Here is a 27,346-nt window from a genome sequence, read left to right as displayed (position 1 = left end):
AACACCTTACAGACACTAGTATATTCTAGTTGTTTAGATTTGAGTAACACCTTACAGATAGTAGTATATTCTAGTTGTTAGATTTTAGTAACACCTTACAGACAGTAGTATATTCAAGTTGTTCGGATTTGAGTAACACCTTACAGACACTAGTATATTCTAGCTGTTTAGATTTGAGTAACACCTTCCAGATACTAGTAATTAGATATACTCTAGTTATTTAGATTTGAGGAATTATTGCAAGGTAAGATCGTTTCAAGCCAAAAGAACTCACAATTATGCTCAGTAAACAAATAATAAACCGATTTCAACACGTTTGTTTGCTCTTTAAAGTCGTTTTGATTTATAGGCCAGACTTTAGTGTTATGTATTACAACAATTATTGTCAAGCCTGAAGATGGTTTTCTTATGGCTTTGCATAAATTCACAACGTCCGATTTGTGTCGGAAATGTTTGGCATATACCAGCATGGCAAAGTTCGGTGATCTGCAATTAACGTACCTAAATTTAATTAAACTGAATTGGCTACATGCCCATGTGAATTTGTTAACAAATCACTTCCCCGATAAATCAGTTACATCGTCAGAAGCCTTCGACTGAACAGGTAATCCACCAATCAACGTCCGTCTTCAGCACTAAAGAAACGTTAATGTTTACCTAGTTGGCAAAATAACAATTAATTTCGAATGATTTTTTCCATTGAATACTCCACAAATGTATTCGGGACCATTCTAATTTTATTTAATTAGATTTATATTTCTCTGTTCACAGTGCTGACAATGCATCTTGGCTAGGAGTGGGGGTTTTAATCAACACACAAGGAGACTCAAAATAAGATGATTTTGACACCTTTATTAACATTGACGAATATTCGAATTAATTAATGCACAATTGTTAACTTCAACTTGTTTCAATATAGTGCAAATGCCATTTCAAGTGGATGGTGTCATAAAAATGTTTTTAAGTCACGAAGGTGCAATATCCTGATAGCAAATCATACGGCGTATTGTTAGCCAACGAAAAAGCGTCTCTCATGCAAATCGTGTAATAAATACAAATCGTCCGATTATCTTGATTTGGGGATGATATACTTTCGTAAATGTAATTTCATTCAAACGATATAGCTTTAATATCGACACAGACAAAGCACCTATGTAAAGCTTGTCAGTAAAATTATCACAGATTGGAAAATAAAACTGATTGCGCAAAGGTTTGCGATAAGTACGTTTACATGTCATTCAGTGCAGTTAGTTAATTAAATAATTATACATCTACATCTGGACTAGAAATGATATAAATATAGAAAATAATGCTAAAGGATGATAAATGTACAGATATATATTTCACACAAAACAACCTGGTGAGTGTAATAACAATCAAGCATAAAATAGGAGACACAAGTTAAAATGTGAAATATTGACAGATTTAAGTTAATCTTGCACTACCAACTTCTAAAGTCAGAATAAACAGTAATTGTGTTATTTATTATAAACTAATCTGGACATTTGTTTTCGAATTTTACTCACTTACTTGTTCATTTTCGATGTGTTTACAAGCTAACTTTCAGTATAAAATACTCCGATTAGAGGTCGTGCTATTCGTGACCTTGCTAAATCAACGATGGTATATAGTTATCAAAGGCAAAAGTTTCTTAAAATGTGACGAATAACCCGAATCTCTTGTCTTGATCAACCAGACTTTCAAGTAACTGCAATAAAATCTGCGCCAAGTCTCGCGAGAGCTTATTTGAACAAGACTACATGTGAATTATCCCGAGAATAATGCAGTCTGATTGGCAGGAATTCTGGCTTGTGGCCAAGACAGTCGAAACTAATGGGTCTGTTGAAAGTTCATACATAATTTTTGTCTATCCTTAACAGACAGCGAAATTAAAACTCAAGAAACGACTGGTTTAATATTAATCAACACGTAAATAAGCAAACTAAACATGCTGAATGTTCAATTTACTGGATACAATCGCCATAAAACTTGTATGGTTCCCAAATGAGATTGGCAGACAAGGTGTGAACTGAAAACAATTTAAAAATTCTTACCTATCCTGTTTTCACAGTGTCTTTAAGAATGCTCATTTCCAGTGTCAAACTGCGAGCAAGCGATCAGGATTTTTCCCCCTTTAATAAATTTGATCTTGATTTTCTGAAGCATGCAATGCCAGAGTATCAAGTATGTCTTGTTAAAATTACACAGATGGCCTGTATCACTAATTTACAAAAACAAACAACACATAAACGAACATGTGTTTTATGTAATCTCAATATAAAAAAATACAATTTCCGCGTGGAGGTAAAATATTAACCCGTTTGATAATAATTCCAGCCCCCCTCCAATTACTTTAACAAAAAGTAATTTAATGGGTTTTTTAAAAGTTATTTTCTGTCATCTTCTTAGGAAACTCAACCAATCATTTACGTCATGAATAAAACAGACTAATAAGTATATATGATATATCCAGTTTACAGTGTTTGTCCAAAAGTTTCTTCGTACTTCAAAAATCTCACAGACCTCTACAGTAAATAATATATTTCAGAAAGGCTGTAGTGATTATTTTATTTCTTTGGATTAGGTCACTGTTGTGATATATCGGAGTGATTCGCAATTCCAAAGAATATTACTCCATGTTCTATTAGAAAAATGTTTTAATTTAAAATACTTTTGAAAATTGATCACTATTTCTTAAAGCTGATGTTATTTGATATTTTGTCGTTCGATATGCTATGTTCTATAATTCTGCATAGCCTCTAATATAGTTCATGCGTTGTTTTAAAAAAGTCCATTGTTTCTTCCAAAGCATATTTAAATTTAAACAAAAGAAAAGAAATTTACTGTCATATGTTCTACGATAAACATTTCAAATTGTGTCATTTACTGTTGAAGTTTTAGGATTTTCAGAAGTCGACGAATATACTATTGGTTTTGTAGTCCCTCCTCCAAATTTAAAGATTGAGCCCTGGTCCAGGCCATTCGGAAACCCTCTGCAGTTGATACGGGGAACGAGACGTCGTATATCCGAATTTAGTCGTTGGTATCTCAGCAGGTGGCAAGATGGGGTCTGCGTTGACTGAAGCTTTACAGAATCATGCACAGAATTAGTGTTCAATGCAACTTCAAAATGCAGTGAGCAACAAGATGCTGACATGCAAAGATGATATAATATCTAATGTTAAATTACTTTTATAATGGAAATTTCAAAATATTGGCAATAAAATTCATTCATTCAATATTAGATACTAGATTTTAAGACATATTGCTTTGAACGCAGTCCCTCTTATACATCCTTATTTTGGGAGCCTTTATGCGAATGTTCCTAAATGGAGAACTTCTGACGAAACACATGTTCAATTCCGGTCATTTAGTCTCAGATGCAAAGAAATCTCTACACAATTAAATCATATAATCATGTATAAATTCCAGTCCTTGCGAACAATACGTGGATACCCCCTCCCCTCAAAATTTAAAAGTTTTTGGACATTGTTTAAACTGATATTATTTTAGAAAATCGTTAATTGAAGTTTTCACAAGTTTTAAATGAAATTTGTGGAAAATCTACCCTACAAGCCAACATATCCGTAAAATCCTTGCATTTTTACATGATACAAGATTTTCATGCCCAACAAAACACAGGCGCAGGTAGTGCTATCCTCTCTCTCTCTCTCTCTCCAACACTGTAAGCAACAACAGCCAAACTGAGCGTTTTCAAAATGGCAATTTTTGATGGAAGCAAAACAAAACCATTGGAACAGCCAACAAAAAGAACACATTTTTTTTTAAATAAGAACGCAAACGATTGTTTTCAAACACAAACTTTCTTAGATTTCTGATTTCATTTTTCGAAAAAAAATATACTGTCTATGCTCTATATAGTATATTTAATATAGCACGTAAGACTAGATGGTTAGATGATGACGAAACATGGCTGACCCTCCACAAATAAATGTCGTGACCTTCAACCATACAATGACAGATCTTCCGTCATATTTTTCATGCTCTCTCTCTTCAGGCAGCATAACATAAACGAGATACAGCCAAAAGCGTTTGCATAAATGCATAACACGATTCGAATGTCATACATTCGACTCTAATTAAATAACCATATTACTGAATTATAGCTGAAACTTATTGATGAAAAACTAATTAGGGACTTATTAAATTAAAATCCTAACACTAGAGTTCTTTCAGAACCATGCAAAAATCTGAAGTTTCTGTCGTATACATTTTCAAACGGATATTAGCGAGTATATTGAAACGGCTCATGAAGCCACTGAGCCAAAAAAAGGTCCCTGGTTATAAAAGGGGTTTTCTTTTCTTTCGAGACCAATTTGTACATGTGCACATTCATAATTTTATCGAAGCGTCACCACGTGCATTTAACCAGTCGGAATCTGTTAGTTAAGTTTACTGATTCATTACAGGAGGTGACCGATTTTCTGTACATCTTTTTTCGTCGCTTTACATAAATCCTTAAATTTATTCTGCTGGTTTTTTTAATAGTGTCATTTCCCATGAGACGACAATAATCTATTCATAATGCTTTGAGATACATTTCAAGATAATAGCTTCGGTGGATTTAATGGACGGATGGACATTAAGAGCATAGTAGAGCCAATGTTCTCACCAACACCATTCGAACCACCTCAGCTATTTCAGCGAGCCAAAACTATGCCTCAGATGTATGTATGCAAATTAATTTATAGAAAAATCACACATTTTGCTCATCGGAAATTTATTAGCAAGAAAGAAACCGCAACTTATTCGGACACTTTTTTTTACAATTGGAATGACCTCAGGATTGACAGAGAAGCTGCGAATGAAAAAATAGTTCGGTGCATTAGCAACGTCACTGACAATCCTTGTTCGTAAATAATCTTCTTGCATTTGGGGATCAATATATGATTGTATATAGCGTCACCTGTATAATTACTTACAACGCACACCTATTAAAACATCAAGTAACCAATTCAACTATTTTGAGCTATGTAGTGAGATATTAAGTTCTTAGCCAAAAGTATATCTCCGGCTTGTTGTGTAAAGTTTATATAAATAGCGTTTTAGTAAAGAATACAGTATTGGTACCAGAGCCGTGTATTGTCTTTCAGTAGTGGATACATATATTCTGGTCTGAGAATAATAATCCCAAAGATTCCATGCATAAATCCCAAAGCTGCGAAAGCTACCAAAGTTACAGCAAATCTGATTAAATTATAAAGAGGTTGGCAATCAATAAAGAACTCAAGAAAAGCTCAAATTATGCATACAGTTACTGTTTTAATATGTACAGCTAACATCATTAAAAAGGGTACTGTGTATCACGTAAGAAAACATGGCGGACTATACGTGTGCAAAATATCATCGTTACTGCTTGGAGCCCTTGGAGGGGGACTAGGAATGTACGGTGTAGAAACTGGGGTACTAGCGGGTGTAAGTGATTTTGGATTAGATATGCGTGATGGTGGGCGTGCAGGTGGGCGGGGTGGGGCTTGTGTGGGTGGGGGAAATGGCGTGGGTACGCTATAACCCCTGTATGCCCGAAGAAGTTTTCCAATTGTTTCTTTATCTGAAAGAGAAGAAAGGTAAAGGCAAAGTCGCAACACCAAACAAGCATGCGCAATATTATGATCAATAAAAGCTCAATACAACACACGTGATAACTGAAATCAGAAATAATCGTGAAGCAATTTTTTTAATAATGAAACAACGTACATTGAAATGAAGCCATGTAATATTAAATTCATGTACAATAATATACAACAACAAATTCAACAACAACAATAATAATAACAACAATAAGTAAATTGCACTAAAATTTAAAAAATGGTGCTGAATTTGCACATATTTATCTGATAACGATGATTTCTGACTTCATATTCCTTATAATAATACTTTCAATTTAGTTCTGTTTAGTATGCTAAAAATGAAAAACGTCCTAAACAGAATTAATGTCAAATAATGTTATGAATAATCAAACTGTGCTTCAAGAAAATTATGTTATTTTAATTAATTTCCCCCTCCAGAAACTCATTTCCAGATTGTTTCTAATTAACAAAAAAAACACCGTTTTGTATAAAAATGAAAACAAATTCTAGGAAGGCGTGTACGCTTGTTTAGAGTGTGTTCCATGTTCTGGATTACACACATAGAGGTATTACCAACGCTAACTTTATACGAAGTTAATAAAAGATTCGGTCATTTTACTCTGGAATTACCATTTAAGGTACTGAATCGAATTATAGATCGTTTTATATCATTCACAATTTTATGGCCATGTTGCTAGAACATTATAATATTGCACATATTTTAAAGCGTTTATAAACTAATAACCTTTGCTAAAAAAATGGAGGGGGGGGGGCAGTGTGAAAAAGCTGTTTTTCAACTTTCAAATCAGCTCTTATTTTGTGTAACCAAACTACTCTCCAGATGACGTTATAGACAACGCCAAGTGCCTACAAAAACTGTTTGACCCCGGGTCAGCCTCGTTTTGACTAGTCATACTTTGTGTTGAATTCTGGCGGAAAACCAAGTTAACAATAAATGCATCTTTACATTTTGCCAAATTTCTTGAAAAAGCATGACAATCAGAAGAGCATGCGTTTCTGCCAGAAAATTGCAGATTTCAACTTGTGGTGGGAGTAAAGTTGCTTTGAAAATAAAAGCGATGAAGAATGGCCAATGACAGTGCGGCAAAGCTGATAATAAATGCATGCAAATGGAAAATGATTGGTTGGAAAATCTGTTACTGCATGCTTCCATAAAAACAATAAACAAAATAATAAACTGGATAACAAAAATGTTGACCATGCTAGACTGAACTATGCATGCAGTGGCAAACAAGCCAACAAGCGACGAAATTTTGGGGATATGCCAAATTTCAGTGTAAAAAAAAGGACTGATAAAAGCTGTATTGCCTTGTGAAGAACAGCGGAAATTAGGTATAGTCACTTGAAATAACTTGTGGCAAAATTATCTTATGCTCTTAAGTTTGCGTTTTTGATTCCATTCTTTTTGAAGCGGTATTCATATTCTATTGATAGCTTTCGATTTAAATAATTAATACTCAAAATATTGCCAAACTTTGGGAATAGATCAATTATATTAGTAGAGGGATTTATTTTTACAAGTTCTGTGATTCAACTGGTTAGCTTTATAATTAATTAATACTTATTCATTTAAGAATTATTTTCCTAAATTCGAAGGTTACAAAAGATCTGAAGGCGCGAGGAAGAAGACAGAATCATTTTAAAAATCGAAATCCTGCCTGAATAAATTGGTGTGGAAGACGACTGTACATTAAACAAGCAAAATTCAAGGGACATAACGTTTGATTACTTAATGCTTAAGCTTACATGACGATATAGTCCCCTTAATTTTAATATGCACGTTGGTAGCACTTGATTTGCCCTTCAGTTAGTACGAGCTTGCAAGTGATTGCAGTGTCATGCATTGAACCGTTTAAAGTGGATAATTCCAGTTTTAGATTTTTCTCAGCTACAGTATGTTTGTAAACAACAAATGTACACAGCCACCCCACCCCACCCTGCTGATGTGAGCCTGGCTGGGGGTAGGGGTGTACATGCCATTACCTATATCTCATACAAAGTTACCTTGTTTCAGCCAGTAATTTGTACTTACAAATTCTATTTTCAACTAGCACAGGCAATTAACTAATTATAACATTAGCAGTTTTAGCCGCAACAAAAAAAGAAAAAGTAAGCAACCTAAATTGAAAATACCTTGTCCTGTGGCATTTTCGTAGTACTTCTTTAAGGCGTCCGCGCCGAGTTTTCTGCTGATTTCTCGAATCTGTTCTACGACTGGACCAGCATTATCGTTAAAATGCCTATCATACGTTGTCCTAGATCGAACATGCATATAGCGACTCGATGCTGTTGGTACTGTAAGAAGTGAATTCAGAACATTTGAAGCTGCCTGTGAAAACTTTAAACGTAACTGAATATGGGATTACATCTTTCTACGAAAAAATTTAATGGGTGTGAAAGAAAATCTTCTAAAATATAAATGGAAGCTTTCAGAGTTCTTGCATGATGTCCCAATTTGAGTCGAAGTGAGTTCATTCTGTAAACTTGTCGTTTAAACAAAGAATTTCCCTATGTCTGGAATTTGTCATTTCATAATTGAAATAAAACACATATAGGGGCGGTCCCGTCCATATATATCAACTCGGCGGTTGCCTTTGGTGGCAAGTTAAATAGAGCGCCAAATTTGAGTAGACGGTTTAGAGGGAGGAGGGGGCGACCACTGCATGGTTCCCCAAGGGCGCCAGTTACTGGCAGCTATTCAAGGGCCGCCCATATGCACACACACGCGCACGCGCGCGCACGCACGCACACACAAACAATGGGTCCAAGTGGACCTAATGTCAGTTAGCACTGCAAGAGCATAGCACTAACATACAATATTCCTACACCTTTATATCATGTTGATTGTATCCTCTTTACTACAGTCTGCAGAAAAATCGATATTTCCAAAGATAAAAGCATGTTTATTATGCATAGCTCTAGGCTAGTACTCGAGATAAAATCAAAATTACGAAGTTTGATCGAAATCAGGTGAGAAAATGGTTAACAGTAACGTAACAAGTACAAGCCATCATATGCAAGATAACCTTATTAAGCATAACAAAATGAGACACAATATTTCATACAATGTACAGGAATAATATTTTTTTTTAAATGAAACGTACAGGAATAATGATTTTTTTTAATGAAATGTACAGGAATAATGATTTCTCATAAAATCTATAGAAATAATGAATTTTTATAGAATGTACAGAAATAATGGTTTCTTAAGCTATTATACCTCAGATTTTGACCCCAAAGTTTGAAAGAACATGCATCTGCACTTGCTGACTTTGGACAATAGCGACCTTGAAATTAGTTTCCAATGGGTAACGCTGTAACATAAATTTTAGCCATCTGAAGGATAAGAAGTGAGAGTTTCAAATCCTCTGTTAACATTACTCACTTTGTTAGGATGAAATATTATGGTGTACATACTGAAAATTGACAGTTTGTTACGCGCAGTAAGGTGGAATGGCGCTGGGGAGGGGATACCGTGTTTCGACACTTCGTGAGATTTACACTTTTTAATCATACCTTACTCCTGAAAAGAATAATCCAGGATTAAGAGCAACAAAAATCAGTCTCAAATATGAAAGTAAAATCCAAACAGGTAAATCTTAACAGTATGTAAATGCATTAATGGTCGCAGATAAACAATTTCAGCAACAAGCGGTCCAGCGGTCGGGTTTGAAACCACCGGCTATCAAAGTAAAAGATACACAATCATCAGCATAAACACACTTTCAAAGTCATCAGAGAGATGGAGAAAATAATCAGTAAAAGACAGGCATAGCAAAGCTGCTCCTCCTTTCACGATTACACCCTTTTTTGTCACACCGACCCATTTACCCATAACGTGGGAAAATCCCCTAAAATTCGCGATATTCAACCCTAATGGAGGACTTTTAAAGAAAAAAACCGGGAATATTTGATATACAAGGCGGTAAATATTGCGTTTAAGATGTTACTTTAAGGACCCACGGTACTAATTCAGTTCCCATTGTAAACCTATGCAAACACCATGATATTAAAAATTCAGTAACTTAAAATTTCTGAGTGCTCATGATCAAACCTATATTTATCAGTATAGATCAAACCTGGATGTCAGGTTCTGTGTAGAGGAAAGGATATGAGCCGCGGCATTTTCTGGACCTGCATGTGTTTGAAACATGTGCTTTCATTTCCGCACCAAAGAGTCAAGTGCTAATTTTAGTAGAGTGTTCCAAACTCAAGACTGTTAAAGGACTGAAATTCTACCAATAAATGTCTCTATTTTTATTGCTTACAACTAGGATAAGCTCTCAAAAGATTCTTTTTCCAACAACTTAACTTTACATTATTAACCAATCCTGGTCAGCCTAACCCATATATACTTTTTTATGTCCACCCATTTCCATACCATTAGTACCGTGTGTCCTTAATGAAGAGAAGAGTGGATTATCAACGGGTTTTATATCCACACAGTATTACTCACCATGAAATAGTCGGTAAATGAATAAAAACAGAACTAGGAGAAAATGACAGCTACGCATACGCATACTATCAAACCCGGCTGTCGTAAATGTCGTTCTGCACTATAAACGTCTCCTTGTGCATACAACATAAAATCAGGCATTGAACTTCGGAAAAAAAACATAGCGATAAAGTATGGGCGTCTTTTCAATCGAAAATCGACTCCATGGCCGATCATAACGATTGCTGTTTAGGGTTACCCAAAATATGATTCCAATAGTGATAGCAACCAACTGTTGATGGAAGACCGACAACGCACAATGGACGCAGGATGATGAATTCAGTGTTACTTCAGTGGCCAGGAATGTTGCCACTTTAGATATTTCACATGGAAAATTCAGTAGTCTCACGAAACACTATCATCTGCAAACACAGTCATGTTGTATGGTCACTTTTATATGTTCCTTGGAAAACAATGGAATTTTGACGCAAAATCTTAACATTATGAACGATGCCAACGCTGCCGTCGGCGCAGGAAAGTGCTCATCATAACTGAGTATTTACTAATGAAGGCGTCGCAAATAAATTTAGTAAGCAGTAGATATAAGTCAGTGAGCAAAAAAGATACTAATAAAGGAAACTAACTTGTTCCACTGGCCGGGATCATTTTCTTTTTGTTACTGCCGTAGCGACTGGTAGGTATCTGAAGCGCTTGGAGAAGTTCCGGACGCTGGTACGAGAACCGCTTTACCGAGTCAAGGGTGTACGGAATATTCTCCTTCCAGTCTGGCTCTTGAGAGAAAGCTGACTTCACTTGAAAACCTGATAGAAAGAAAGAAAGGATAATTCAGGGTAACAAACATTGACTTTGGATATTTGTGTGGCAGATAGCTGTCTGACTTCGCGAGAACGGGTTGAAAACATGGTCCGGCCGCGAAAATTTCCATCTGTAACACTTAGTGGCAACGATTGGATTAATTAAATAAAGACCCGTTATATTCTCTAAGAATCTGACTTGATGACTCAGCGGGTAGGTCTGCACGGGGACACGAAGATGAGTTATCGAGAAGCGGGAAGGGGGGGGGGGAAGGGGTCAAGGGAGTGCATGAAGCAGGAACCGATCTGGTGCACCGGATCGGATATTTTTAATGTTAAGAGAGCCCATCTATAGTTAAGGAGGTCCCGGGTTTGAGTCTCAGATCGGCCACACATTGTTAATTTGTGATATTTCAATGGACATAAGAGAGAAATGTAGGGGCCTATTGAGTTTAACTCCCTTAAAAATGTATCTGTATGGTCTAGTTGACTGAACCTTGTTCATTCAAACTCAAAATTATCTTTAAGGTCTAGCTGACTGAACCTAGTTCATTCAAACTCAAAATGTATCTGTATGGTTTAGTTGACTGAACCTAGTTCATCCAAACTCAAAATGTATCTGTAAGGTCTAGTTGAATGAACCTAGTTCATCCAAACTCAAAATGTATCTGTAAGGTCTAGCTGAATGAACCTAGTTCATCCAAACTCAATGGGAAACACGAGAAAAGTTCATAAAAACGTCATTCAGATATATTAGGTTGGGTTATACCAAATCTGCATGTTATGTTATGTTATGTTATGTATGTATGTATGTATGTATGTATGTATGTATGTATGTATGTATGTATGTATGTACGAAACGTGTGTGTTTGTATGCATGTATGTATGTATGCATGTATGTATGTATGTACGTACGTACGTGTGTACGTATGTATGTATGTATGTATGTATGCATGCATGTATGCACACACGCACGCACGCATGTACGTACTTGTGTGTGTGTATGTATGTATGCATGCATGTATGTATGTATGTATGTATGTATGTATGTATGTATGTATGTATGTATGCATGCATGTATGACCTAGTCTAAGATTCAGGTGTACCCTGCTTACATTTAAGATGCATACTCGTCCACCTTTCTAACCCTAAATGTGTTTAGGCGGTATGGGATAACTGCATATTAGCCTGCCGTCCTAACCCTGAATATGCTTTTGAGGTATTGGATAATTGCATACTTGTCTGCCTTCCTAACCATGAATATGCTTATGAGGTATGGGCTAACTACCAGGGAGAAGAATTAGACCTGGAAAGAGTTCAGATGGAAGCTGCTAGATTAGTGACCGGATTAGTCATTTATTATTCAAATCCTCTATCAGAAAACCGGTTTTGAAGCACCTGATAGAAGAGTTCAATATTTAACAATGATGTATTCGATTTTTAATGATTTGTCATCAAGCTACCTGGCGGAGCATTTACCATCAAGATGATCTCACTTAAGAAACTATCGAATAAGGAATTTACTCAATACTGCAATGGTACTGACCCGACTGTATATTTTTCAGCCCTCACCAACAGATTACTGAACGTTCTTCCCAAAGGATGGACAGAAATGAACTGGAACAAGACGTATCCAAATCCAATTTGTCAAACATCTGATAATAAAATATATTTAAAGCGAAGACGTGTGGTTACAAAAATTCGACAATCAAGACGTGCAAGTTTGGGATAACAAAATAAAACAACAACAAATCTTGTACTGGATAATTATTTCATTTCTATGAGAAGAATTGCATGACATGACATGAAGTATATATATTTTTGCTTTAAAGTATCTTTCATTGCATATAGTAATTGGTTAATGTACTAAACAGTTTAGTAAAACATGCGTTTGATAAAATCTGCCATACTTTGTAAAACAATCTGCAAAAGGATACATATTCAGCTGCAATGACTTCAAATCAACGAAAATTCATCAATTCGCGGGAAAATGTGAGTGTTGTTTTGGGTTTAATGCCTTTTTCAGCACATTGCGGCCATCTGGACGAGGAAGAACCTGGGAAAAGTCTCGGGAAAAACAAGCCGACCACGGGAAACAAGCAGCAAGCTTTGTGACATACCCACGCTGGCTGAGCCTGAGACTCATGCCCACGCGAATAAAGGTGATATGTCGGTGATCGGTAAGACGCGCGCTTTAGTCTTCTCGGCCACCCGGGATTCAAATGAGAGTGTGTGGACAGCACCAGGTATGCTCATGAAAATGTAAAACTTAATCTAATATCTTGCATGTAAATATTTGTACAATAATAAATACTTTTTGACAATCAGAAATGAGTCCATACGACAAAGAAAAAGTTGTTAAATCAAAGAAAGGGCCATAACTCCATTTTGTTTTGTCAAAAATAGTGAAAAGAAAAATTTACCTGAATCTTCTTAGCGTAAAAAAATTATATTGGTAAAAGCAAATTTTGTCCCAAATTTAATCTTGCTGCCTTTTGTATTTGATCCTAATGACATTTTACCTATCCCTTGGTTCATTATATTCAGCTCCATTTGCAGCTGAGTGTAATGAACTCGAGGACAGATTGCTAGTGACTTCAAACTGCTTCACAGGTGACGCTGCTTTCAAAGAACACTGCCTCCACAAGTTTATTTCTACTAGAATCCTTTCATTACTTTTACCTGATGTCACATAGAATTTCCAACAAGCAACTCCAAAAAATACATACTTACCAGAATATGTAGATCGAGCAATATTACTGTTTACTTGTCACCTTTTCTTTTCGTAAAAAGTTCAACCCCCAAAATGAATACAACAATAAATAAAAACGAGTCTGACCCCAGATTTTAAAGATAAGTGAGGATAGTGGACATTTTTACAAGCGTCAATTAGACAGCAAATTGCTGCTAGGAGGCGACTCACCTTGAGGAATAGCGAGGTAATCCGATTGATACGTGGACTGGCACAATCTCTTGTACACTTGATTCATCTTGTCATTAGTCAATTCTTCTGACCATTTACTGCTAGGATGCTCTGCGTAACCCTTCTTCGGAAACTTCCAAACCATGAAAGTCTAGAAATAAAAAGAATTAAAAATTTTAACGAAGTTTGATACTTGTCCTAAAATTTAACCAATATGTTCCTACGTCATAGCTAACGACGTTTGATTGGCTGACCATTAAGACTTGAATGTCATCCATTTGTTTCATTTGGATTTCACGGACAGACTTAACTAAAGTCAAAGCTCAACAGAAGCAATAAGCTTCGCACAAACATATAAACCAAACATGGCAAGGCTTTTGGAACTCCTCCACAAAAGGTAAAAAGCACCATGAAACCCCAAAAAACGTAGATAGGAACATACAGCTTCCTAAGGGTACCTATTTAGAACAGAAAACCATAAACAGGATAATAACTGGAAAAACTAAACTAGCAAGCAGTTTTGGAAGGTTTATAGGACCCAAACCAGCAACCATTAACTGCTTTAACTGCCACACCACCGAAGATCTACACCACGTATTCAATATATGCCCAAAATATCAACCCGCTCGGAAAATATTTATCAAAAACCAAAAAGAGATTGGATCACCACACACATACCCAGAGTTACTTATGGACTCTAATAAAAAATAAACAATCAGCATATAAAAATATAAATCAATTCATAGACTCAGCAGGACTTAGGAACAAAATATAATTACTATCCCCACAAAACCAAAAGACCCAGTAACTAGCTAAATAAATTTAGAAGCCACCACATAAAAATCCATAACATGTCATTCAATTTTATAAAAGTATTAATAAATAATTCACTTACGAAGCACCTATAAAAAACTAAGGAAACCGCAAAATCGGATGTCCTAGATGTCCTTAACGAACCGAGTAATCAGCTAGGATTCCGGTCCTAGATGTCCTTAACGAACCGTGTAATCGGCTAGGACTCCGGTCTCTTGCTAAATAAAGTATAAATAACATTAAATCTTTAAAAACATTAATTAATAAATAACTTAAAGAGGTAATATCTAAAAACTTATAAATAACATAACGTAGGAAGCACACCCTAAACACCTAGACTAGTAATACCATAATAACCTTGAAAATCTCTCTTCATACATGATTTCTACTAAGAACCTCTATAAACAGCATAGAACATCCCCCCTCCTTTTAGAACATTTTGAAGAAGAAGAAAACAAAATTTGCAAGAAACACCAGGTAAATGCAACAAGAAACCAGCGATGTAAAGCAAGCAGGACCGTTCCCGAGCTCTCCTTCCCACTAATGACAGCCAACCATTCAACTGTAGGGACCTTTATGGACCCACAGATTGAGGCCAAACTATCAGGGTTCCTTGAATCCACAAAAGCCTGGGGGAGGTGGCACCATCCCCTTCCCCAGGAACAACTAACAGGCTGCAGTGCAGTCAGAAAAAAGTGGCACATGCACAATTGTGCGCACGCCACTATAATTAAACGCAACAACAACAACAACTAAAGTCAACATTTATTCGATCAAGTTTAATGAAACTTACGCGAAAAATCAGTAGCCTTCAGTGTAGAATTAGCCTTCAGAACTATTCTTAAGTTTCATGTCCATGATCTATTGGTGAAATCGAGGCAAAGAATATACAAACGACACAAAAATCGAATGGACTCAAACATAAAAATTCTTAATAATAACGTTCGAAAAAGAATACTATAATATAAAGCTTTTGCTGATAAAAAAAAAATTATGCTTATGAATTTGAGTGGAACTATGTTCAAAATTGGAATAAAAAATAATTAGGAGTCTTGTATTAAAGCAGGAGTGCATAAGATACCCATACTTCTGTGGCCTGAGTCCTTTCTTTTACAGATGTTAAATTAGTATTGCGTATTGAGTCACACCTACCCAGTTTTGGCAAGGTACACATGTTCACCCTACGGCGCACCTAAACTACATCTTTGATTTAAAAAAATTAAAGTGTTGCATTTAAATTTTAGGCTGTGCACTATCTTTAAGTACCTCTGAATAAGCCCCCGAAAGCCGGTCAGAATGACCCAATTTTGATACAATACACACCTTAATCCTAGGACCATAACAACCTAGTTTTGCTGTACGACGTACTTTTACGTTCAGATGCAGACACAAGACATGCGTAATCTTAACAAAAAGTTACGCATGGTCGTCCTGACAGACTGACAAAGGCCGATATATTGTCCGCTTCACGAAGTGGGAATATAAATGATATGTACACTTTTACCTGCGACGGATGTGGATTGTTACATCTTGTTCCGGAAGAAGATCCGGCTCTAATTGGTGTACTCGGACGCTGGATTTTGCCGTTAAATGCCTCATCATATGTTGTGGCCTCTATACGGCTGTGACGCGTCTGCGCGATTCCATTAGACGTCATCGGACTAAAAGAAAAATGCTGTTTTGAAGCTTTATTTATATTTACTCATCATGAGAAAACATATCTCACGTAATTGCAGGCTAAGATAAAGTCTCCATTTTTTAAAAAATTTTTGTTATCATTAAAGTAACTTTAAATTTGCTAAATAAAAGCAATACAGTCAACATTTTATCCGGACTATTTCCACGCGGGTGGTTAATCTGTAAATATATTGGCTAAATGTAATATTGTCCACTGAGAACCCTAATCCCTTGCCAACGGTGGCGCACGCACAAAAATGCAACCCAGAAAAATCGTGAACTTGACTTCTGAGGCAGTACACTCAATTCTATATTGGACACACGCCCACTTCCTACATACCTTCACTGGGTCTCATTAAATTATCTTAAATGACGTCATAATTGACACGCACAATAACTATAACTTAGCAGTTAGTTCGACTAACAAAAGGGTAATTAGACATGAAACGGTCTGTTGTAATCATGCCAATTTAAGTTCCATCTACTTTCATAAAATCCGTCCGAGTTAGTATCAGTCCATCCATCAATCTATCACTTACATTATATACATACATATGTAACATGACATTAGATGATATAACACAACATACATACATACATACATACATACATACATACATACATACATACATACATGCATGCATGCATGCATGCATGCACGCACAAATTCTACTTACCGCATGGCATGGTCCGGCTGTGGGTATTTCAATGGATAGTCTTTATTGTACGTTGTTTGGTATACACTGAACGGATTTTTGGAATGGTCCCCATCTTGAAATAATAATAATAATAATAATAATAATAATAATAATGGTATAAATGCTGGTGCTGATGATGACGACGACGATGATGAAGAAAATAGATGGGAGACAAACACAGAAGAAACAAAAATAAAGAGAGGAAAAAGTAAGAAATAGACTTAGTGTCAACGGACAGATAAAAAGACTTCTTGTCAACAGAAAGTCATAAACGTAGTGCACAATGAATTTAGTTATACCTAGATAAATACAAACTGATTTCAAAACACATTATATCGACTTAAAAGAAGACTCTGAAATCAAGATTTATATTTTTAAGATATAAAGCAACATACATTCTCTTAGCGTGTAATATTTAAGAACTTTTAAAACCGATTACACGTATATTTACAGTTGTCAGTGATATGTAGATGAATTTCAGCTCCGAAATAAGTGTGGCCCCTGTATACCATATAAATTGTACTATTTTCTTTAAAGTGCAGTGGAAATTCGTAAAAGGTCGACACGTGCATTTATAATATAATCATGCAGGTTAGAGAACTTTTAATTTGTATTAAGTGATGATTCGAACCGAGGTCCTCGGGTAACAGACCCCGTCGCCTCGCCCGCAAACACCAATCCCTATAACATCTTACCACAAGAAAGAATGGTTTAGGCATTCGTGCGTAGCAGACACACTCGCAAGTCGACCTAGTTATGAATTCTCATCTAATACGCAGTTGCTCCAGAGTACTATGAAAGAAATCAGGGTATATTGATGTTCTGATAGAGAATTATAAATATACACCTATCAGCACCAATCCCTACTCGACCATATACCACACACATTATATATATATATATATATATATATATATATATATATATATATATATATATATATATATATATATATATATTGTTACGTGATTAGGCTTTTACAACACGTAACAAAAAAAAGTGAAGACAACAAGCTTTGTAAAATTTAACAAATAATTTATTTCCATAGAAAAACAAGGTAACTATAAGAAGCCGATCTTACGGTTTTATGAATCAAATCCAAATTAATCAAAGAATTAAAAAATAGAAGTCCTATTATTTAAAAGTCCTAAATGAATCTGAGTTCGAGACCCGATGAAATCCAAAATGAATTGCGATGACGTATGCTGTGGTCAGTGTCGTACTGATATGTCAACAGTTCTTTGTCGAATCAAAGAATATAATATTCCAGTGTTTGAATTATGTGGAAATTTCGATAACTGTCTTTGTCCAAGAATTAATTTAGAGCACAAGTATTTTCTGGAGAAAATAATCTCTTGGAATCCAAATAATCTGAAGAAAAATAAAATTATTTGGAAGAAAAATAAAATAATTAGCCCATAAAACCGGTCACAACATAAAACACTTTAACGTCTTAAGTGTTAAGGCACTAATGACTATTCTTTCTCAAAACATCAATAATAAATCTAGCTACAACGCAAAACAGATGCCCGAATGTGGGTCAATCCTCTAGAAAAACCTAATTGATCCATGATATTTGTCACGTACTCCAAGTATGGCCTCGTTTTCACTTTATGAATCTTACTCTGCGAAAGAATTCAAAATCTGTAAAGCAACATTTGATTACTACAACTCTTACTGGTTCTGAATTAAGGTCAGGAACTAGGTCAGCATTAGATACAATGTCTCTATAAAGTTGTTTACGTCATAAATATGAATAAAAATCAGTCAGAACTGAACTAAATTTCTGGACAATATCAAATCCAGTAAATAAAGTTACATTAGAATAAAAATTTAAAAATAAGAAACAAACAATTAAATTAAATCAAATATAAATTAAATCAAATGTATAATGTAAGTGAAAGATCCACCATTGATCTATTTGTTGTGTGTATACAGAAAATAAAAGTTTGCTAAACAAAGTTATCTCCCTCTGTCTGTCTGTTTCTCTATCTGTCTGTTTATCTCTCTCGTTTGTTCAGTTCACCGAGAAAATAATAAAAATCGTTAAAACAGTTTCATATGCCATGCAGATAGATTAGGTTTGAAAGATGTTATAAAACAATTAAATCTGTCAAAGTGTAGGTATTGGAGAATGTGTGTGTGTGTGTGTGTGTGTAAGTGATTTAGATTTTTAAGGCTGCTTTAAAACATTTTCGTCATATCGCTATGATATCTGCAGCGTGGGAGTTTATAATGATGTCTAGCACTGTGGCATCATGCCGCAGGCATGTAGCATTATGTCCCATACATTCACATTATCCTGACATCAGGCAGACCAGTCCTAACACTAACCTCTTATTGCTGAGCTAGGCAGCGAGGTAGCTATAAGTACCATTTTTATAAATCTTTGGTATGACTCGACCGGGGTTCGAACCTGCGACCTCCCGCATCCGAGGCAGACGCTCTAACCACTAGGCCACCGTAGCGGTCAAAGGTGGGGAAAAAAATGTTTTATTTTTAGCTCGACTTTTATCTTATCAATCCATTTATCTATGTACGCACAGTCCTTGGTTATTTTCCTGAGGCTCTATCTTTCTGAAGTTTTCATCTATGATGAACCACGCGTATTCCGCTCAAATTTACAATTGTCATACAGTATAATACAGGGATAAAAATTACATATTTAAATCACATTTGCATAAACTATAATAATTCGATTTCATCAAGCCATTCATAACAGATTGCAAATACTGGACAAAGACTTGGGTAAACATGTAACGAGGGTTACAGCTTACCTGTGTAAACATGGGTCTATTTGAACAACAGTTAACGTATATTTCAAACAAATTATTTGAGTCATATCAAAATTGTGTTGTGCTTGTGAGTGTTTTGCTCCAAACATTAATTACAAAGGCCTGAACATTAAAAATGCTTGGGGGCGTACACATATACAGTTTGCATTTTAGACTTCCTGTCACACATTTGGATTTAACTTTTATTTTCTCATGTTTTTGTATCGCATTAAGTTGCATGTGTATTTGAATGAAATGTGTGCATGACTACACACGATGAATTTACTCACTGTAAATTCTGTCAATTATCTATACTGTTGGATGGCAGCATATTTGTCCATGACAATTAATGCATCGTAACTTAATCTATACATCAGAGGTGCGCGGTATTATTGGTATATCGGTTTACCGCGGTATCTTTTTCCAGTGGTACGTAACACGGTACATTTTCACTGTACCGGTATGTCGATTGTTTACTTCAGAAAGGAATTTCGGAAATTCTAGAGGAATCTTGTTACGACTTTAATTATATTAGCAGAGTGTTGTCATTACTACTGATAAATAGTTCAAAAATGTTATCTTTTTTAAAAATAAAAAACGGTCGTATATGTCATTAATTAATGATGAAAATTATAATTTTTACTGATCTTTCTTTAATCACATCGCTGACACCTTTCACGTATACCAACACGGATGCCAAATGAACTGTGAAACAAATCCAACTTTCAGAAATGATTCGGATTATAAGAAGTTTCCTTCACTTTACTACTATTATATATTAATTAAAAAATGCATGCCAAGTTTTTAGTTTTTTACTAGCGTATGCATATGCGTTTACTATATGTTTTCCTTTGCAAGACTGCGAATCATCCTACGGCTTTAATAAGCGCACTTGTTTTCTGTCTGAACGATACGTATTTCTCAAGTCCACCAAACATTTTCTCGTTTGTTGATCAAGTGTGTTTAATATTTACCGGTTCTCTCTGCTAAATATCTCGCCCAAGTGTTAGCATTCCACTCAAGATTTCCTTACCTATACTATAAATTGTGTAGCTACAAAATTGCATACTTCAGTATCGCCACATCTCTTTTTTTTAATCAATAGGCTCTCGAATGTCAGCAATATTTCTTTCACAGTAGCAGCCATAATGTAAGCTCAATACTCCCACTTTAGATACAGCTTTTAGATTCAAATTTTTACAACAATAAACATACACACATCATAGTCATCTTGTGCAAGGTATTGGATCGGGGGTGGGGGTGATTGGTGGCGGTTTTTTTCTTTACAGCTGAAATCTTTTCTTTTCTTTTATCTGGACTTTTGAAAATAGACCTATGAATATGGATTTTTGGAAATACGTACACTTTTAATGTTTATAGTGTCTAACTTTTCAAAGGATGAAAAACTACAATGTATATATTGGGCCTAAGTACGAAAACATGGTACCAAATGAATAGTCTGCATGGATGGGTTTTTGAAAGACCTGAAACAAGTATATATGGACAGCTCTACAATAGTCGCAGACATGAGAATGCATTTCTCATTCCGTGCAACAACAAAAAAAACCCGCATCAATCAGCAATCTGAACGACATTTTTTGGGGATAATTATACCTGTTCAAGTTAATACGCTTCTTTTCATATGCAATAATCACTCGTGAAACGTAATTTTTCTTGGCTTGATCACTAGGTAGCGCGCACCTAAGATATGACATTGTCTATAATGATATGTTTGTATTAATCATTTTGCTATGGATTATAAAAATATTTTATAATCTGGAGATGCACTAAAAATTAATATTGTAACTTTGACCACTGTCATATTATTATTTTCCTCTTCAATGTCCTTCGTGGTCAATGTTTGTAAACGATTTAAAGACTCTAACATTCTTGTCATATCACTGAGGTTTTCGAAGTATCGCTTTGAATTAATGTCTTCTGTCTTCAATACAGTTCTTAAGTTGTGCATCAATAAAACTACGTTACCACCCATGGTTACTCATGCCCTACCATCCCGTGCATGAACACAATGCAGTTAGAAACAGTCATATCAGGTTGTTTTTTTTTTTATATCCCTGCTGAAACTGCCATCCATTAAAGACTTGATATATGGTATCTGCAGAGTGGTGCACTGACTAAGCTGCCAAAAAGACGTCTTTGTGGACGTAGAACATCTAGTGACATTATGTTGTCACACATTCTGCGCAATGAATAAACTCAAACTGCTGGGAAAATAAATTGTACCTGACTTTTTTTCTTCTTCAGCTTTCTGTCCTATTTTTTTTTTACCATCCTTCCATTCCTACCCACCCCCACCCCTTGACTACAGACATACTTTCAGGAAAATAATACGAAATCGTCAAACCAGCAGTAACACTTGAAAATGTGGAATCTGTATTTTCAACGGTTTCACTACATTGCAAATAAAAACGCCTGTCAATAACCACGACGCTAAGCCTTTCTTATTTAAGACCCCTGAATAGCAACCATTTAAACAAAAACAACCCTTCAACATTAGACCCAAAAATATGTTTCCGGTGGGCCGACCGTAGCACTTTTCCTCCATGATAAAAAAACAACCTACCTACCCTAAATTTAAAACCAGTGCAATAGGAACCATACATACATACATACATATATATTGGCCTTAGCATCCACTATGTATACACTGTACGTATCGGAAAAATGTGTCAAAGCAGTCCTTAGTTCAAATATCCTTTCTGAATATGAATACAAAGTTTCCCAATCACAATACTGAACAGTTAAATGTATTATAATAACTTATATTTTGACACTTGCAGTCTTTGAAAAAGGAAATAATTCGATTAAATTCATTTACTCACTAAACTCCAGGTACATAATAAAGAAACACAGAGGTAGTACATTTCAAGATTAAATCAGTTTTTCTTTGCATCACAGCTGAATCAAGAATTACATACGAACTATCAATTGTATTTTTTTATTCTACTAAGATTAAGTACATCCATGCATTTAAACACATATTTGACCTGCAGTTTTTGGGGGGTCAAAACTTGTGATTTAATCAACATAAATAAAATGAGGATGATTAAAGTTACCATCTCCTGCACACACAAAAAAAACATCCCATAATGTAAGGTGGTGTGCCATTTTCTCGTGTATAACGCGCGGCAACCGCTACAAGAGCAGATAAACCATTAACCGACCAGTATCTACGCATTCGTTTGATTTCATACATACAGCCATTGCCGCGGATAGGGAAGGACAACCAGGACAAAATTTCGGGGACCCACATGGGTCGGGCAAGGGGGGGGGGGTACCGCTGAAGAGAAACATTTTTTTTCTTCCGTAATTCCTAGGGGCCTGCTGGAAAATTTATCCTAGGTCCCACAAATCCCGTCCGCGGCCCTGCATACAACCAACAATGTTGCCCCTATCCTTCGGGCGCATTGTACGACAGCAGATCAAACTATATTCTGTGCGCATTATATACAGTTCCATACTGTAATATAATTTGATAACAGTGACTTATCCTTTTCATTTAAATTAGAAAAAGGAAAATCAAGATATGTGTGCTCTGTCTGGCACTTTATAATGCTCTTTTCTCCGATCAACAGAAGGTGAACAAAGATATCGCAACCATTCTCTCCCTTCACAATTCATTCAATAGCAACGCTAAAATGCCTCAAATGTAATCGAAACAGGTCGGTTAAAAAAGACATAATTGGATTATTACTATTCGATGAGGAACTGGTGGAGACGATCAATGTATACTCGATTTGAATTGACCTGGGTGCATGTACCGTGAAACACGGAGCAAGATATACATCTACAAGGATACATAGCGCCACACTTTAAACAACCATGATTACAAAAATTAAGTATATTCCCTGTCATTTACCAGATACTTAATTAACAACACGGGAGTTACATTTCATAGTGTATTACATGGAAGTATTAACTTGGAATTCCAATCAAACCATCTAATGATCCTATAACATGTATTTTTTTATAAACTGCCAAGCACTAATCGATGAGACTGGTTGATACTTTGGAGTAATTAGTCTAGATCAGGGTTTGGGTAAACTACGGCCCGCTGGCCGCATACGGCCCGCCAAGGGCTTTGATGCGGCCCGCCAAGGGTTTTCATGCGGCCTATGAACAAGTCATCATTCGCACTGACTCTGTTTATGTTACTCTGTTTATCAGATAAATGTGCTTCTTTTGAAGTTTAAGTTTGAGTTTTCAAATATTAACAACATATTAACAACTGAAAATTAATTATGATGTTATTTAGAAAAACCTTTTGATTTTGCTATTTCAAATATCAATTATTTTACTTAATGAACTATGCGGCCCGCGACAAGGTGTAAATTTGTGTATGCGGCACTTGCACCGGAAAGTTTGCCCACCTCTGGTCTAGATGAATTACACTTAGTGCATATAATCAGCAGAAACATCAGTTGCCTGAAGATTAAGCAAAACTGTTAAGTCCATGGCGGTGCCCGGAAAATGAAAATAAAACGTTTTCTTGTATTCTTATAAATTTAATACACATATATTTTTGGACCGAAACCGATTTTTAGATGTGTATTCTGTAACCCCAGCATCTCCAATCATTTGATTATATTGGATATAATCAGCAGGGAAACGTGGTAACTGAACTGGAAGGGCATCGCGATCTAAGGGAACGACCATTTTACTGGAAGGGTGAACTGGGATTCTTTTACGAACCTATACTTTTTAGTTCACCTCAATAAATTTTCTCTACAGCTCCAAGCAAGGATATTTTTACAAGCTGGGGATGGTAGCGTTGGTACATTCCACAATCCAGTCTCCCCTCCCCCTCCAGAAAAAAATGAAATGGTTGGTCCATCTAATCGAAGGATCAGTACTCTATTCAGGTTTGTGCAGCAATTGACGTTAAAAACAAATAAAATAAAATTTAAAAAAACCTACTTTTGTATAGAGCACTGATGTAAGAACTGAATACATAATCTTGTCTACGGGGATGGAGTGGGGTGCACTCTTCAAAAAGCCGTCAGATTACTATTTACTGCCACCCACCCACTTCTCTCATTCCACTCATTCCCATGACCCACCCATTCCCCATGGTCTCCACCCACCCACCATTTGTTTCGACTTTATGTGATTGCTTTTTCCTGCTCATATTAAAAGAGAACATTAGTGGGAATGTCACTCAAGTCCTTTCTAATATCGAGAAGAAACTTGTTTGGGAGTCTTAATTCATAATCGAAAACTAACTTATGACTTTGTGTGCACTTTAGTGTTCATTCCTTGCAGTAATCCCGTAATATTTACGACCGAAAGAAAAGTATGTCTTAAATGTAAGTGGGTTTGTCGGTTTAGATGTTTGACAGTTATCTGGCAATTATTGTAATTAGTATCGTGAGAGTTATTGACGCTGTCGTCAATGAAGATTCAATGCTTTAATATACAGTGACGAGGACGGACGTCCTTGCGTATATACTGTCAATAGTACCCATGAGCATCAGATTGCATAATTCCTCTCTTACCGTTTTAAAATAGAGATCTCGAACCGTTGTAAACTACTGAAGTGTGTGTGTGTGTGTGTGTGTGTGTGTGTGTGTGTGTTGGCGCGGAGAGGGTACGTCAATGAAAGAAATAAGTGAGGATGCTTTAATGAGTTTTAATAGATAAACAAAAAATAAAAAAATATTCCGAAGTCAGTAACCAAAATATATTTAGTCTAACAGCCAAACTCAACTCCTTCTTAAAATATACCTGGGACAGTATTTAAGGGAATTACTATCGTAACTCGTCCAAAAATGTGCCTTGGTTCTATCTATTATTTGGCTCATGCATGTCTCTCTTTCCCAAAATATTTCGTGTGCGTTTTATCAATGTAACATAGTAATTTATTAGGACGGGCAGTTACTTTCCCTTTGTGTATTTTAGCAAATTTATAGCATGTATTAAATCTTGAATAGTCAGTCTTAGATACTGGTTGTTCCATTATTTGAAATAGCTCCGCTCTTAAGCATGTTGCTTGGCTAAGTGGAGACCATTAAATATATTTAAATACTTGTCACCCTCCACTGACAGTAAGAATGACTCACTGTAATAAGAACAGCTTACAGAATATAGTCAAAGTGAAAACTTACACGTCAGCGGTATTATTCTAATTCAGCAATATTCTTTATTTTTTTACAACAGTATTGTTATTTACTTCTTTAAATAAAGTAAAAGAAATCTGCAAAAGGATTAAGATTAATTATGTCATTTATTGCCTACAAGTACGAACTCGCAAATCGCCTTATCTGCAAACACTAAATAGGTGTGTGTGTGTGTGTGTGTGTGTGTGATTTAGATTTCGAACGTAGCTTTAACAATTTTCCAGTCATATCGCTACAATATCTGCAGTGTGGCAGTTTAAAGTGATTTCTAGCACTGGGGCATTATGCCGCAGATATGTAGCATGATGTCCCACCCAGTCACATTATTCTGACACCAAGCCGACCAGTCCTAACACTAACCTCTTAATGCTGTGCGCCTAGCGAGGCAGCTGTTAGTACCATTTTTTAGAAGTCTTTGGTATGACTAGGCCGGAGTTCGAACCCATGACCTCCGGCATCCGAGGCGGACGCTCTAACCACTAGGCCACGGGAGCGGTCCACTAAATAAGTAAATGGAGGTATATTCTGATGTTGGCAGATTAAATATTGTAATTCAAAGCTTTGTTTTTTTTTTAATAATAATAATAATAATAATAATAATAATACATATTATTACTATTATTGTTGTTGTTGCTATTATTATTATTATTAGTATTAAGCACACCCACCTAATGTCGAACCCTATACAATGTTATAGCAACAAAAAGAGCCCGTCTAAAGAGTTTATGAAAAAGTAGAAGTCTAAAAAATAACTTCTTTTTTTCTCACCAGTTACAGTTCCGATCACTGTATGTGGTCTTTGTACGGCATGATCCCTTACTTCACCCCCGAGTTTTAAAGATGTGAGAAGTTCCAAACATTTTGCCCTATCTTCCGTTGTCACCGCTTTGTCATAGTACTGTTCTAAATCGTCAGCGAGCCCTGGACCCAAGACATCATCTCCTAACTGTAATCAATTTTTCACTCATAAATTAAACAACATTCCAAAAGCAGAAATTAATTTCAACTCCTCGCGAAATTTTATCAACTTAGTGGAAAGTTTTTCACTTACCCTCGTGTCTGTATTCACATAAGGCATTTCATATGAAGGTCCTAACACGTCTGTCGCCATTTTTCAGCGGTGTATCGAAACTCGACTGCAACTTTGATTTTATTGGCTTAAGCGGCCACGTGCCATTTTAATAGTTTGTTGTTGTTAACGAACGTTGTTAAGGGTGTCCCCACGTGGATTGAGATCAGCCTAATGTCCCGTTGCGACTTGGTACTCCTGCGGTGCTTGACATGATGGAACCGTGTTAATGACAGGAATAACAAATTGGTCTGTTTACGAGAATTTACTAAGTTGTCATTACCGTCCTATACATTCAACGGCGATAGTTTACAGTGAAATATTATCTTACGCTTACTTAACGACACTTTACAACAACATTCATTGACAGTTCTTTCAAGTGTAAATTCTAAC

At 35.8% G+C, this 27,346-nt stretch overlaps 1 protein-coding gene across 2 annotated transcripts; it reads right to left on the bottom strand.

The window, feature by feature from the left end:
- Positions 1 to 832: 832 nt before the first annotated feature.
- LOC149798282 (uncharacterized) lies at positions 833 to 27,079 on the bottom strand. 2 transcript variants are annotated; one of them, XM_089963425.1, is made up of 8 exons: positions 26,936 to 27,079; positions 26,653 to 26,830; positions 16,953 to 17,046; positions 16,103 to 16,259; positions 13,786 to 13,936; positions 10,692 to 10,868; positions 7,746 to 7,907; positions 833 to 3,085 (listed from the first exon to the last, which is right to left on the bottom strand). In XM_089963425.1, the coding sequence occupies exons 1-8, from the start codon at positions 26,993 to 26,995 to the stop codon at positions 2,955 to 2,957; spliced, it is 1,110 nt and encodes a 369-aa protein (XP_089819551.1). In that variant the 5' UTR covers positions 26,996 to 27,079; the 3' UTR covers positions 833 to 2,954. The 2 variants fall into 2 exon arrangements, with proteins under 2 accessions (XP_089819551.1, XP_089819550.1); XM_089963424.1 differs by lacking the exon at positions 833 to 3,085 and adding an exon at positions 4,731 to 5,572.
- Positions 27,080 to 27,346: the final 267 nt, after the last annotated feature.

The sequence above is a fragment of the Sinohyriopsis cumingii genome, chromosome 6, assembly GCF_028554795.1.
Source record: "Sinohyriopsis cumingii isolate HCF-2022 chromosome 6, ASM2855479v2, whole genome shotgun sequence".
Lineage (NCBI taxonomy): Eukaryota > Metazoa > Mollusca > Bivalvia > Unionida > Unionidae > Sinohyriopsis > Sinohyriopsis cumingii.
Note: the sequence above shows the minus strand (reverse complement) of the source record. Positions and strands in the feature narration are given on the sequence as shown.